The sequence below is a fragment of the Pangasianodon hypophthalmus genome, chromosome 23 (genome assembly GCF_027358585.1).
Source record: "Pangasianodon hypophthalmus isolate fPanHyp1 chromosome 23, fPanHyp1.pri, whole genome shotgun sequence".
NCBI classification, from domain to species: domain Eukaryota; kingdom Metazoa; phylum Chordata; class Actinopteri; order Siluriformes; family Pangasiidae; genus Pangasianodon; species Pangasianodon hypophthalmus.
Genome location: NC_069732.1, coordinates 14,279,693 through 14,293,387, shown reverse-complemented (window position 1 = coordinate 14,293,387; position 13,695 = coordinate 14,279,693). Strand labels below are relative to the sequence as shown.

Genomic DNA, 13,695 nt, shown 5'->3' with positions numbered 1-13,695 from the left:
AATTTTGAAAAACCCTATAATTCATGTATATGTAGTGTAGTCTGTCATGTGCTGATTTTGTGATGTCGTATCATATCGCTTCATGAAACCTATGCTGTGTTTAGAGTATGATTATCAAGCTTAGTCTCTTTTTCTTGGCTTCTTTAATCATCTAACACATACTATGAGCCTTGTTATTTTTAGACTTTGTGTTTTTGAAGACTCTTAATTGGCAGTAAGGATGAGGCACTGGCATTCTTCCATTTCCAGATTTCCAGATTGAGAACAGTAGCTAAGTGATGGCCTTTTGTACGCTGTGATAGATCGTTAAATTGCCCAGTGTAATTGGATGATCGAATCCGTATGCACAAGCCGGAGTCATGTATCTTGCTGTTGCTAATGCAGCCATGAAGCTGCCCACACGTGCCTTTATCTCAATCTGTGATATTTGTCAGTGTGATCAATAAAGAGCTGTGGATGGATCAAAGTAAATGTCCTTTAGCACACATGTAATATCATTTCTATCACTTCTATCATTTCTCTCCACACAGTAAATGAAAATAGCTCTATAATAGTCTATATCACAAATATCAAATATTACAAGGAGATGTTAAAGATGCACACAATGTCAATCAGGCTGTATTTTCCAAGAGGTTTGGGGAATATAGTAACCCATCTTCCTGTGTCTTTTCTTTCACCCTCAGGGATCAAAACGTACCCCAAGTTCACTGCAGTCATCCATGCTGTCACCCCGCTGGTGTCTCAGTCTCAGCCCATTCTCAAGCTCCTGACGGCCGTGGCCAAGTCCCAGTACTGTGCTCAGGTACAAGCAACCAGCTCACATTGCAGAAGGAAGTGGTTTTGGACTCATTGGTACAAAAAGGATGTAGTTTGAATTGTGTAAAATGTTTTGCAACATGGTTTGGCTTTGGGAGTCAAACTTGCGACATGTATCCGGGGTGGGTCTGCTGCTGTGTGATTCACAAGTAGATATTCCTCACAAGTTGTTTTATAACTTGTTTTCCACTGAAGAACAATAACCTTCTGCAAAAGAGAGATGTACAAATAGTCTTTATTCATGTAGATGCCTGATCTTGCAGCCCCTGACTGCATAAACCCGGTGTGATCCTCTGCGAATAAATAAGGACTCAGTCCTCTCGATCGCCCCTGTGTTTCCATGGTATCCATCAGGACTGTGAAGCTGACTGCCCTGGGAATGAAAAATGTATTGATTCCTTTCTGAGACACTAAGGCAGAGTCGGAGGGGGAGAAAAGATGGAAGGAGATAAAGAAAAGGGGAGCAGAAACCCAGAGAGCGGGACAGATTAATTAAATACACCACATCCTCACTGACTGTACGAAGTGGGATGTGTGCACGCACTTGGCCGCCTCTCGTCTCTCTCCCAGCTGAAGGGCAGAGCTTTTATTTTCTCTCAATGGAACGCGCTCTCGTCGAGTGAAGTGGAGGGATGGAAGGAGTAATCATGTGAGCGCCCTTTGCTTCCCTTAATCAGGCCGAGGCTTTCCTTCTCTCTGGGAAGCGGAACTGCAGGGAGGAGAGATATAAATAAACAAGGGAGAGAGAAGGAGAAGGCAAGAGCTGATTCTCGGTTGGTTCTGGCAAGCGAGCTCACACTAGTGTCCCGCTGTGAGCTGCCGTTCCTGTTTGTGTGAGGGCGAGCGTGTGGATGTGAGTGAGCGAGAGAGAGCGAAGCAGTCACACACATACTTCCACCCCCAGAACAAGGGGAAGCTGATAGAGATACCATCTGCCTTTCAGCTTCTCCAATTAGCGTCAGAGGAAGGAGCAGCTAATCAGTGTTAAAAATACACCTCGGTATGTGCCTGTGCGGTGCCTCGCAGCATTCTTAATCACACAACCTGTGCTTCTTTTTTTAACCACTATTTACAGTCTGAATTTGGTAAAATGCTGTAATCAAAGTGCTTCTTAAACCGAACAATCTATTTTCATTTTCATGCTTCAGTGAGAGTAAGATGCGTTAAAGGCTTGCAGCAAGACCTTTGCAGTGTTTGGGGCTTCAGGGGGTTTTAGCTGGAGGTTGGTTGTTGTTGCAGCGTAGATCAGACGCTATGTGGTAGGGAAAGCCTTCAACATTTAACATTTATGAGATTGGGAGGGGGTTGCAATTGCCAGAGCTCACTGTATTTAGATGCTTCAAGGTGACGAAACATAAATTATTTAGGAGCTGGGATTGTGTGCTTTCCAGGAATATAGTATTTTAATTACGGTTTTTGTTTTTTATTTTTCCCTCCACTGTAGCTAACTAAAATTATTAATCACCATTTCAAGCTCCCATAAAGCCTGGAATCGCTTTTTTTTTTGGAATATACCATATTTTGTAAGTTTTCTTCACATTGCACTGAAAACAAATCTGCTTATAGGAGAAACTAGTCATCCCAGGCTCTGGGAGAAAACAACAAATCATGTAGCAGCCAACCGGTCAGAGCAAAGAGGCGTGTCTACCTGTCAATCATGTTGCCCGTCAATACAGAAAGCTTCCCTTATTGCACTCGTTCAGGACTTGTGACATCGTCATGGGTTTTGGATGCATTGCTTGGATGCATGCAGAGATTACAGAAGGCTGTATTTGTTTACCATTTAGATTCGGCTTCCACCGAAATCTCTGCCTGTGCATTTAATCCCTAAAGCTTTAAGCAAAAGTGGGTGGAGTTACCAAACATCTTTGCAGAAGGCTCAAAAGTACTAGAGCAAAAGTAAAGATGTAAATGACAACTGCATTTCTTTTTTCATAGTCATTATATCTGTTTTTTCCCCTGTCTGTTTCTTCCTTTCATCCTTTGTCATCTCTCCTCCCCTCCCTCTCCTTTTTTTTATTTTTTTATTTCTCAGATTATTGTATTGTGGAATTGTGACAAGCCCTTACCTGCCAAGCACCGATGGCCTGCCACCTCCGTGCCCGTCATAGTCATCGAAGGAGAGAACAAGGTAGATCTTCTGGAAAAATTTCATCACACACTCACACTCAATGTGGTTCTCCAAGCTGTCAGTTTAAGCCACTGGGATCAGAGTGAGCTTTCCTCAGTTGCTTTAATTAGTATAAATGTTGAGTAAAAATTTAGTTCTAATAAAAATTAGAGGAGGTAAACGTTGTGCTAAGTGTATAAATCAGCATTTGTTTAAGAAGCGAGTGATGCTGAAAACTGTTGCCTGGCTATTTCTCCAGTCAGCAAAAGCTCAGGATATCTCACACACACACACACACTCACACACACACGCATTCAGCACGCAGGGAAGAGAGATACGCTTTCCGTTGGCTTTATGGACAGGAGAGGAGTGTGCCAGTCAGCCTGTGGTTTGCTGTGCTTGTGGCTGTCTTGTTTACTGAGGTGTGTGTGTGTGTGTGTGTGTGTGTGTATGTGTGTGTGTGTGTGTGTGTGTGTGTGTGTATACGTGCAAGCATGTGTTAATTCCCAGCCAGACCAGGGAAAGGGTGCAGAAGCACATCTGACCGAGCTGAATGCAGCTGCGTGTGTGTGTGTGTGTGTGTGTGTGTGTGTGTGAGAGAGACATTTCTGCCTGAAGCAACTGAGCACATGAGCACACACATTCATTTGTTTTTGGTTTACTCAATATGTCACCATATGTGTTTATAGGGCACTTTTAAATATTTATTGCATTTTAAGCAGTCACCATATTCCACAATGTTTATGTCTGTAATAAACTGGAAACAATATAAATATGGAAGCGATTACTTCGATGATGTCGACTGGGATGGACAATATTTCTGATACATCTGCTTGAAATGTTTTTTTTTTTTCTTTTTTTTTTTTGCATTGTCTAAAATACAGAATATAAACCAAACTGCCATTAGTTGACGTGATGTAACCATGCAGACACTTGCACTAGAGCTGCTCGCTGCCTTCTGTCTCTGAACAGTGCAACATTGCAACCTTTGCATTTCCTCCATTGCAGATCCATTTGTTTGGCATCGGAGTGCTGACTAGATTATTAAATATACATGAGCATTTTTTGTAACATGCTGCATGCGTTGGGTTTTGAAGCTATATTGAAATTAATGGGCGAAACCACTTTTATTTTCTCTGAATATTTATCATTTTCTTGCAAAACAAATGCTAACACAAAGCTAACTAGCAACATTTATTTATGAGCCTATATGTTATGTGATAAATATGTTATAAATATAATCCATATATTTATAATGTCGTCTTGTTGCCATCTTGTTGACTGTGAAAATCTAACCAACGACACCTTGGTTTTCATTGCATCCCATCACAAAAACAATGTTGAACAGTAACTAAAATATTAGGAATCACAAAAGTAAGCAAATCCTGACTCAAAATCCAGTTAGTGTTATTTAATAATGTTCCCAGTCATGCGTGGGCAGTTAGCAGTGAAGGTGCCGTTGTTACCCTCTTGACTATTTCCCAGGTTTGACTTGCTTCTTTGTTGCTGGTTCAAAAGAAAAAAATATAAGAAAAATACAGAAAAAGCATACAAAATTCCCCGTTTAGTTTGTCATACGTCTTGCACATGGCTGTTAACTACATAGCTATATGTATATTTGTAAGTCTTAAGCTTTTCTTTGGTAAACACACTTGGTCTCTAAGGTATGTTTAAATATCTGGGTATTATATGCTACACAAACGGGCGATGTCAGAGGATCAGCCACTCAATACGTAAGGAGCAGGAATTTGAAATCCATAACTTAAACTTAATGTTTTCAAGTACTCATCACAATCCTTTATTTGCAACAGCAAAGCATGCTGTGACAGTGGTGTGTCCATTTTTTTTGTTTTAAATTTAAATGTCCTCGTGACATTGGGCCTCATTTATCAGTCTTTTAGTAAAGTTGTGTAATGTCCAAACTAGACCAAAAATTCCCACCAGATACAGATCAGAAACACTGATTTGCATGTATTTGATGATGAATGTCAGTGAGCCGTAAATTATCAGGCATGTGTACAACATAGGTGATTTGCATTTGGTGACACCCACAAAACTCCATAAAAGGCAAAGCTCGCCCAGCTGAAATGACAAGCAAAAGGCAAAAAAAGATTTTCTCAGAGGTAAAAGTGAAACATATTCTGACTTATGTCTATGCCAATAAAAAAAAGATATTATTTAACAGCATAACATCTACATCAAGATACAGTAACTGAAAGGCCAAAATGTTGAGTCAAATTATGGAACAGGTGAATTAAGTGAGGTGAAAGGAATATTTAATATTTCTTTAGTTAATGACATTAATATGAAATTAATGGGTGTCCCAAAAGCTTCATTAAATTTGTGTGTGTAATATAAAAATACACCAGATATTTAAACTTGACAGCATAATCGGTATATAACTACAGTAACTCATCACGATTTATATTAGTTAGTCTTCTTATGTGTAAATTTACACACATTCAGTAGCAGGAGTAGGACATGAACATTTTTCTGGAATTATGGGATTTACATAAATACCAGATTTTTTTTTTTTTTTTTTTTTTTTTTTTTTAAACACAAAACGCAGCTTTGTTTACAAACCGAACGATACAAAAGATGAAAGAGACACGAGTTTAGAGTCAGGGGCAGGATTGGGGTTGCTGTACTGTTTTCGAGTTTAGAGGATTGTGCAGGTGACTGTGCTCAGGGCTATGAGTGTGTTTGCTTATCAGGTATGTGTGTGGTCCTTGTGTGTGGTGTGTGATTGTTGTGTGGGAGGCTTTGTTTGACTTGAGCAGCTATCACAGCCATGTTCCTACTCATTGCTTTAAGGCCTGTGTGTGTATCTCTGCATCTCATTCCTAATTGTGTCCCTGACCTGCTCATAGTGAGACTCTCACCATTTACTCACCCCACACACACACACACACGCGTGCGCGCACACACACACACATACACGTACTCTCATACACACACATGCACATACACACAAACAGCTGCCAGGATAAAATCTAAAAGCTATAAATATTAAATATTACCACAAGTCAGTTGGAGGAGACTTGTAAATATATATGTACATTTTTGTCCATTTTCCCAGAATGATTCAGATTGACGACCAAAACCGAAAAGCACAGACCTGTGATCAGATAAGTAATGATGTTTTTGTTTCTTTCTCATGCTGTGCAGGTGATGAGCAGTCGCTTTCTGCCTTATGAGAGCATCCTCACTGATGCTGTGCTGAGTTTGGATGAGGACACAGTGCTCTCAACCACAGAGGTGTGTTGTCTCCCCACCTCGTGTGTCTGTATGTGTGTGTCTGTATGTGTGTGTCTGTATGTGTGTGTCTCTATGTGTGTGTGTGTGTGTGTGTGTCTGAGAAGGGACAGGCTGCTGGTGTGTTGAGCTGTGTCAGCAAAACGAAGCTGGCGCTCGCACCTCTCTCATTTCCCACTGCTGTTTTGCTCCACATATGAACACCATACGCACACACTCCTGCACTCAGCACATGGCTGTCTACTAATATTTGAGTCCCGTCTGCTGCGTGCTGTTGAGAAATGATTCAGGGTGAGTGCTTGTGTGTGTTCATTCATATACAGGCCACTTACAGTTGTTTTCCCAATTTTCTTCAACCTAGTCTTTAGATACCACTTTTGTAACCTTGCATGTGTTTAACACGGAAAATCAATATCAAATAAAACAGGAAAAAAATCTTTACTGAAAACTCACTGAAGCCAGCACTCTTTAACAATTCAAATTTCAATTCAGTTTTCACTGATGTGAAAACATCTTTACCAGTGCTTTTTATGTAGTTTTTCCCAATTTCCAACACTCAAGCAACACAGTAAACATCAACTTTAAGGTTTTAAGGTGTCTGTTAGGGATGCACGATATATATCTAAATAATATTTCTAACATAGCATGATATTTAAAGACATTTACAAAATACGCAATATGTATCACAATATATACAGTAGGTTTGCTAACCTGCCAGAAAAACAGTTGTGTTGCATTTAAAAAAAAAAAAAACAATGAAAAACTACTAAATTACTAAGGAATTACTAAATTATTCTAATAATACATTTTTTAAAAAACACAATTTTTTAAGGTTCAGTACATTTTAACATCAAATCTGCTGCTTCCAGTCAGAGTTTGTAATGTTAGCAAACCATATCATGATACCTGTGATATCTTACAAAAGTGTACTACGACATAATCAAGATATCAATATTATATCGGCAAATTGTCCAGCCCTAGTATCTATCCGTGATAAGGCGATAATTAAGGTATTTACATGTACATGTTGGTAATGCACAACTACCAATTCTACCAACAATCTCCGAAAGATGAATTGTATTATATTTTTAGAATTATCATTTTAAATGATATAAATTTAGAGCACAATTGACACAATATAGTCCTTTAGACTGGTGGAAATAATGGCCAGTTCTAAAAACTGCTTAAAAATTTGTCTGGTTCCTTAAACAAGCACCACGTCAATGGAAAAAAAGGTACTAGAGTCCCAGAGGTGCCAAACTGTCTACTGTTCCTCAGCAGTTCTTATTATTCTTCTAGTCGTCCGTCTTTACTGTTGCTTTCCATCTGCTCCTCTACATTTGCATCAGTCCTTTCTTAGTGTGTGTCTGAGAAATGTGTAATACTAGGCTGGGTTTGTGAATGCAGCTGTGTGTGTTGTTGGGCTTTAGTTCATAGTCTCGTTAACTCACTCTCTGTGAAGTGTGTGTGTGTGTGTGTGTGTGTGTGTGTGTGTGTTATAAGGCTGTTCGTTAATTCAGTGATTTTATATCCAGCCAAGGTTCAGGCTCTGACGCGTTTGATGTCTTTCAGTAATTATTTGTTTAAAAGCTTTGATCTGAGAAAAAGGAGGGCATCTAACAGCAGTGCCTTTGAAAGTGTGTGGTGCGTTACTCGCTTGCACCGGGTGACTTTCTTGAGGTCTGTTTATGCTGTGAGGCTAATTTTCGCCTGCTCACAGGTCTGGCACAGGTATTAGTCGCACAGTTTCCGGCAGATGAACTGGTCGTAGGCTTGTTGAATTTTCTGCTCATGCTGCTATTGTTCCATTTCTTTTTTTCTGCAGGTGGATTTTGCCTTCACGGTATGGCAAAGTTTCCCGGAGAGGATTGTGGGATACCCTGCCCGCAGTCATTTCTGGGACAGTAATAAGGAGCGCTGGGGCTACACATCCAAATGGACCAACGATTACTCCATGGTTCTGACTGGAGCCGCCATCTACCACAGGTACTGTCCTAACTGGCCATGTTTACCTGGAGTTTACCTGCATTTTCACTGAATAGGAACCTTGTCACAGGATTATCTCATGTCAAATAACATCAGGATGCTATTTACTGTTGCTATGCTAGGTAGCTAATTTAATCTAAGGCAAATACAGATATCATTGCTTAAATGTTAGCTATTAGATCAGCTATCAGAACAAATTCTCTTTTGAATATTGCTGTACACTGCGTTGATTATCACCACATGTCCAGGTTGTGAATGTGAACTGTGTGTATAGCGAAGCATGTGTGTATTTGAGCTTAAGTCTATGGTGTAATACTATTATTCACATGTTCTCGTTCTCTTTAATTCTGTATGCTGGCTAGAAAAATGCTTAACCTCAGTTTGATTTTGTTCTCCAGATATTACCACTACCTATACACCCACTTCCTGCCCAGCAGCCTAAAGAACATGGTGGACCAGCTCGCTAACTGTGAGGACATCCTGATGAACTTCTTGGTGTCGGCTGTCACAAAGCTGCCACCCATCAAAGTAACACAGAAGAAGCAGTACAAAGAGACCATGATGGGGCAGGTACGAAAAAGTCCTTTAAGAATTCGTTTTGGCTTTCTGTTTCTATCTCTAAATGTCCAGTCTTTATTTTCTATGCTCCAATTCATGTTATTTAACACATTTATTGCTTACTATTGTTACTGCAGCATTTTTCAACTTAAGCTCCATCCGCAGTGTATGTATGATTACCAGATAATAATTTTGACACATTTTCCTGTGCTGAGAAAAGAACTGAAAATTTATTGACGCATAGCTCAATAACGATGTCTAAAGTGCATTGCTGAATAAACGTTTAAACACGCCACTTCAGATTTACAACCATTATACTCTTACTGTAAGTCTTTGACAGACATAAGAGATTTTCTCACTAAAGCTGTTCTTATGTTATTCAACACTGTTATGAGCAACACAGTAAAAAGCAGTGCTGGTTACAGTTTGTTGGTTACAGTTCTCATCACTTGACTGAAACTACTCAAGCTGGTGTCTCATAACTACAGTTTTCTTAATCTGAAAAAATAGTCCCATATCTGAAAGGTCAAATTATACTGATTATATGTTGATAACAAGCATTTGATTGAAGAATTCATGTTAACATCCTAAAAAATATACATTTTGTGGGAAAAAAAAAAAACTACCCTCAAGCAGGTATTATGTAAAGTTTATTTGTTCTTTTTACAGACTGGAAAAATGTGTTGGAATTATTGTCCATGGCAGTCACCCAGAATGTATTCCTTTGATATCATTAAAATGCATATTAATGCATATTTAATGTATCTGTACATAAAGGGCCAAAAGTTTGTGGACACCTGACCATCACACCCATATGTGGTTCTTCCCCAAACTGCTTCCACAGAGTTGGAAGCACACAATTGTATAGAATGTCTTTGTGTGCTGTAAAATTACAATTTCCCTTCACTGGAACTAAGATGCCCAAACCTGTTCCAGCATGACAATGCCCCTGTGCACAAAGCGAGCTCCATGAAGACATGGTTTGAGAAGGTTGGAGTGGAAGAACTCGAGTGTCCTGCACAGAGCCCTGACCTCAACCCCACTGAACACCTTTGGGATGAACTGGAACACCGACTGCACCCCAGACCTCCTCACCTACTGTAACATCAGTGCCTGATCTCACTAATGCTCTTGTGGCTAAATGAACACAAATCCCCACAGCCACACTCCAAAATCTAGTGGAAAACCTCCCTAGAAAGGGGGACTAAATCTGGAATGGGAGGTTTAACAAGCACATATTGGTGTGGTGGTCAGGTGTCCACATTCTTTTGGCCATATAGTGTATATAAATCAATGCTGATATATAGCAACTAGCTGTAATTTAGACCAATCAACTGAGAGTGATATCAATGTTGTTTCATTGCTGAAATTTCTCTGACTTTAAGCCACTCTTTTCTCTCTTCAGTCATCCCGGGCATCTCGCTGGGCAGATCCAGACCACTTCGCCCAGCGCCAGACCTGCATGAACAAATTTGCCAGCTGGTTTGGTTCTATGCCTCTGGTCCATTCGCAAATGAGACTGGATCCGGTTCTGTTTAAAGACCAGGTCTCCATCCTCCGCAAGAAATACAGGGAAATTGAGCGTCTCTGACCAGACGAGCGCCCCCTGCTGAGCGTGCAGCAGGGGGCACTGGGATACTCAGTGGAGAGCAGGAGGACTGAGGCACAGGAGTCTGTGGGTGTCACTCCTCCACTTTATTCCACTTAGTGAACTGTTAGTGACTAGTCTGGCAGAATGTGAGCACTCTCTGGGCTCTTTCATACATACACACCCAGAGCACACTTTGGACCACAAGACTCTTTGAAAGAATGTTTTTTTGTTTGTTTTTTGTTCTTTTTTTTTTTTCTTTTTTTTTTTTTTTAAATGAATGCCGTAACGAACAGACGATCCTTGCCAGCACATGAGAGAATATGGGAGAAGGCAGGAGGGATGCATCAGTGTGTCTTCACACACATCTACATCAAGATACGTCAGGATCTGAACCACAATTCATCCTCAGCTCCCAGTTTCAGAACATGCTACCATTTTCATACATCTCATTCTTCACATCTTGCACATGAAGGCCTGGAGAATTGATCGTTTGTATGTGTACACTTTACATATCCTATAACACTTGGGAATTGTCTTATTCAATTCTTTTGATAATTTCAGTACTTTAAATAAGCAGTATACACATTCAACAGGAAGTAATCACATGATCAGAATTCACTGTTTTACATTAACAGGACGAAGTTTGCAATTTTTTTTTTCTCATTGCCAGTGTCGAAAAGGAAACTCGTTTAACATGAGGATTTCTTTTTTTAATCTGTATTCCTTTCGTGCCAAGATTGCTAATTGCCTTTCGCTGCGATTATAGACTTCTATGCATTGAATTTCCTTTATCAGTTCTGAAATGTATATTGTCTCTTGACAAGCCAAAATGCGGGAGAATCGAAGAATCTGTTTTGATTAAACTGGCCACTGAAGTTGCCTGTGAAGTGCTCGTAAAGCTCTCGGTGCTGATTGGGACAGGATTCATTGTGTATTTTAGGCCAAATTCCACCAAGCGGTTTCTTTCCTCTTTCTCTGCAGATTTTGAAGAATAAGCTGCGTGCTGGAGACACGGCACTGCCTCATTGTTCACCCTTTATAGTCTTCAGTGTGATACGCATCCATGTGCAGAACGTCTTCATCCACTACTAATCTCCACACACTGCCAGTCCTCAGTTTACCTGTTCACAAATCTGTGTTTTTAAGTTAAGTTAAATTGAACTTGCATTCTCTGTCGCTGATTTTGTATCATAGGAATGGTTATATGATGATGACGATGACAATGATGATGATGATGATCAGACCTCTGTACTTCTCTGCAGTGCCGTAGTGTTAGGTCTTTCTGTCAGAGTAGAGCTCTTCACCAGTCTCTCTCACACAGGTCCATGAATGTGTGATGACTTGAAGGAGCAGTGTGCTTTAGTGGCCTTTTATTTTTTTTTTTTTAAAGGTGACTGGACTTAGTGACCCAGTCTGTGAGCCAAAGTCCTTATCCCCCCTTCCCCCCCTTATTTTTACCACAGTGACCATTACAACATTAACAAACAACTGATGCTCTTATCTTACAATTACTCAAACACTACATGACATTTTTGTGTTCAACATACAGTGAAATTTCAAATATTTCTGTATTAGGGTTTTTCATAGCCAAGCTCTATGAATATGAGGATTTATTGTTCTTTGGTTTTGTATTCTTTACTTTTCTGGGCTATTTACGTTTACAGATTACATTTGTATTTATAATTATCGACACATTTCCAGATAGAGTAGTGACAGTTTTAGGTAATTGAGCAGGAAATGAAACACCCCAAGGCAAATCTGAATCTCTTCTGTATGTATTTGTGTCTGCGGTCTGTAATGTGTCTTCACCATCTTGATGTGGGATTTTATAAGAATCCATTATTACGCAGATGAGGCTTTGATTTGCAGCACCATGTGTTATGAATGTGTAAAGACAATTTTCCAGAAGGTTTAGCCGTGAATAATTTCTCCGTCTATCTTTAAACATGACGGATGATGGTAATTAAAGAGTAATAGTTAATTTAGCTGGCAGGAAACACTGGCACACATCTGGTGAACTGCTAAATTCAGTAAACCCTCTTAATTTCATTTCATATCGAGCCTTGATCTATGATTGTGAATTGTTATAACCATCTCATTTGACATTTTCAACTTCAACCTTGTACAGTGATAAAAACAGCTGTTTGACGAACACAGCCTTGCTGTACATAATCTGTATTTATTTTCTTGCAAATATGTATAGTATTCACACACTCGCACAACCTGGACAGAATGTTCTGACATTTGTACAGCATCAAAAAAAAAGATCATTTTGTGTAAGATGTCCTTTTTGTTTCTTTCCAACTCAAACTGACAAAAGTATGTGCAGCTTGTCATAACACGTCCTTGGCCTCTAACTTTAATGTGTGGAGTGTAAATGCAAAATCAGCCGATGATTATGTGATGTCACACAGTGTTAACAATTTGTTCAGACACTTTCATCGTTCACTGGCACCTTTCTGAAGGCTCAGGCTGCTGCTGCTGCTGCTGCTGCTGCATAATCTGTCACCAAAGACTTGTGGTAACCAGCAGCCATAAGGGAAATGATTTTCTCCAGCTAGTGTGTGCTTTTAACATTTCATACTTGGGTAATTTTCTGCCCTTTTGTACCATGTTTGGGTCAGAGAATTCTGGGTCTGAGATTCTTCCTTTATAAAGCTATAACTAGCATCATATATGAATGAGACATTATTTTTTAAACGCTCCTGCATAACTTTTATTAGCAATAAGTAAAACAGCACTTAGAATCATGACAGGGCATGAGCAGTGACCTTTGCCTGATTGTGCCTTTGATTAAATTTGGGCTCTGAATTTATGACCGCTTCACATTAATGAAGAAGGGAAAAGTATGTTAAAGTGTAACCTACCACATAAGCAGCTTCATATTCATTTACACTGGAGTCTCTCAGAGAGCTCTCGTTTGTTCAGTTTAACATCTGCAGACTTGCATGACCACTTCAGACTACTTACTCATCAGCATCTGAGAACTGCTTCTTTTTTTTTCTTTTTTTTTTTTTTAAAAACATTATGACTTTGCACCCTCCTGTCCACCCTCCTTTCTCCTGTAATTAACAGAAGAATTTTTATAGAGATAATAAAGAAAATAGAATAATGCCAATTTTGTATGAATGATTTATAAGAAAATGAATAAAAGTCATATTTGATGGTATATGATTGTGTGTTTTATTGTATTTTTTTTTTTTTTTTTTGGTGCGTGAAACCTGATTTGTGTTAACATTCTTCTGATACTTCCGGCATGTTGGAAAGGCGGCGGTTCGGAATAGTGCCCGTTTGCCTTCACTGTGATTGGCCAGTAGAGACGTGTGAACAAACAGACAGAAACCAGTGGGATGTCACACACCTTCTCCTCAAACACACT

General features: G+C 39.6%; 1 protein-coding gene across 1 annotated transcript in view; it reads left to right on the top strand.

The window, feature by feature from the left end:
• The window catches only part of ext1b (exostosin glycosyltransferase 1b), a 79,018-nt gene extending 65,533 nt beyond the window's left edge, over nucleotides 1-13,485 (top strand). Inside the window, exons 6-11 of the mRNA XM_026929557.3 lie at nucleotides 684-802; nucleotides 2,852-2,947; nucleotides 6,095-6,184; nucleotides 8,007-8,167; nucleotides 8,566-8,737; nucleotides 10,131-13,485. Coding sequence (XP_026785358.3) covers nucleotides 684-802; nucleotides 2,852-2,947; nucleotides 6,095-6,184; nucleotides 8,007-8,167; nucleotides 8,566-8,737; nucleotides 10,131-10,316 — 824 coding nt within the window. The 3' untranslated portion in view covers nucleotides 10,317-13,485. The remainder of the gene's footprint in view (nucleotides 1-683; nucleotides 803-2,851; nucleotides 2,948-6,094; nucleotides 6,185-8,006; nucleotides 8,168-8,565; nucleotides 8,738-10,130) is intronic.
• Nucleotides 13,486-13,695: the final 210 nt, after the last annotated feature.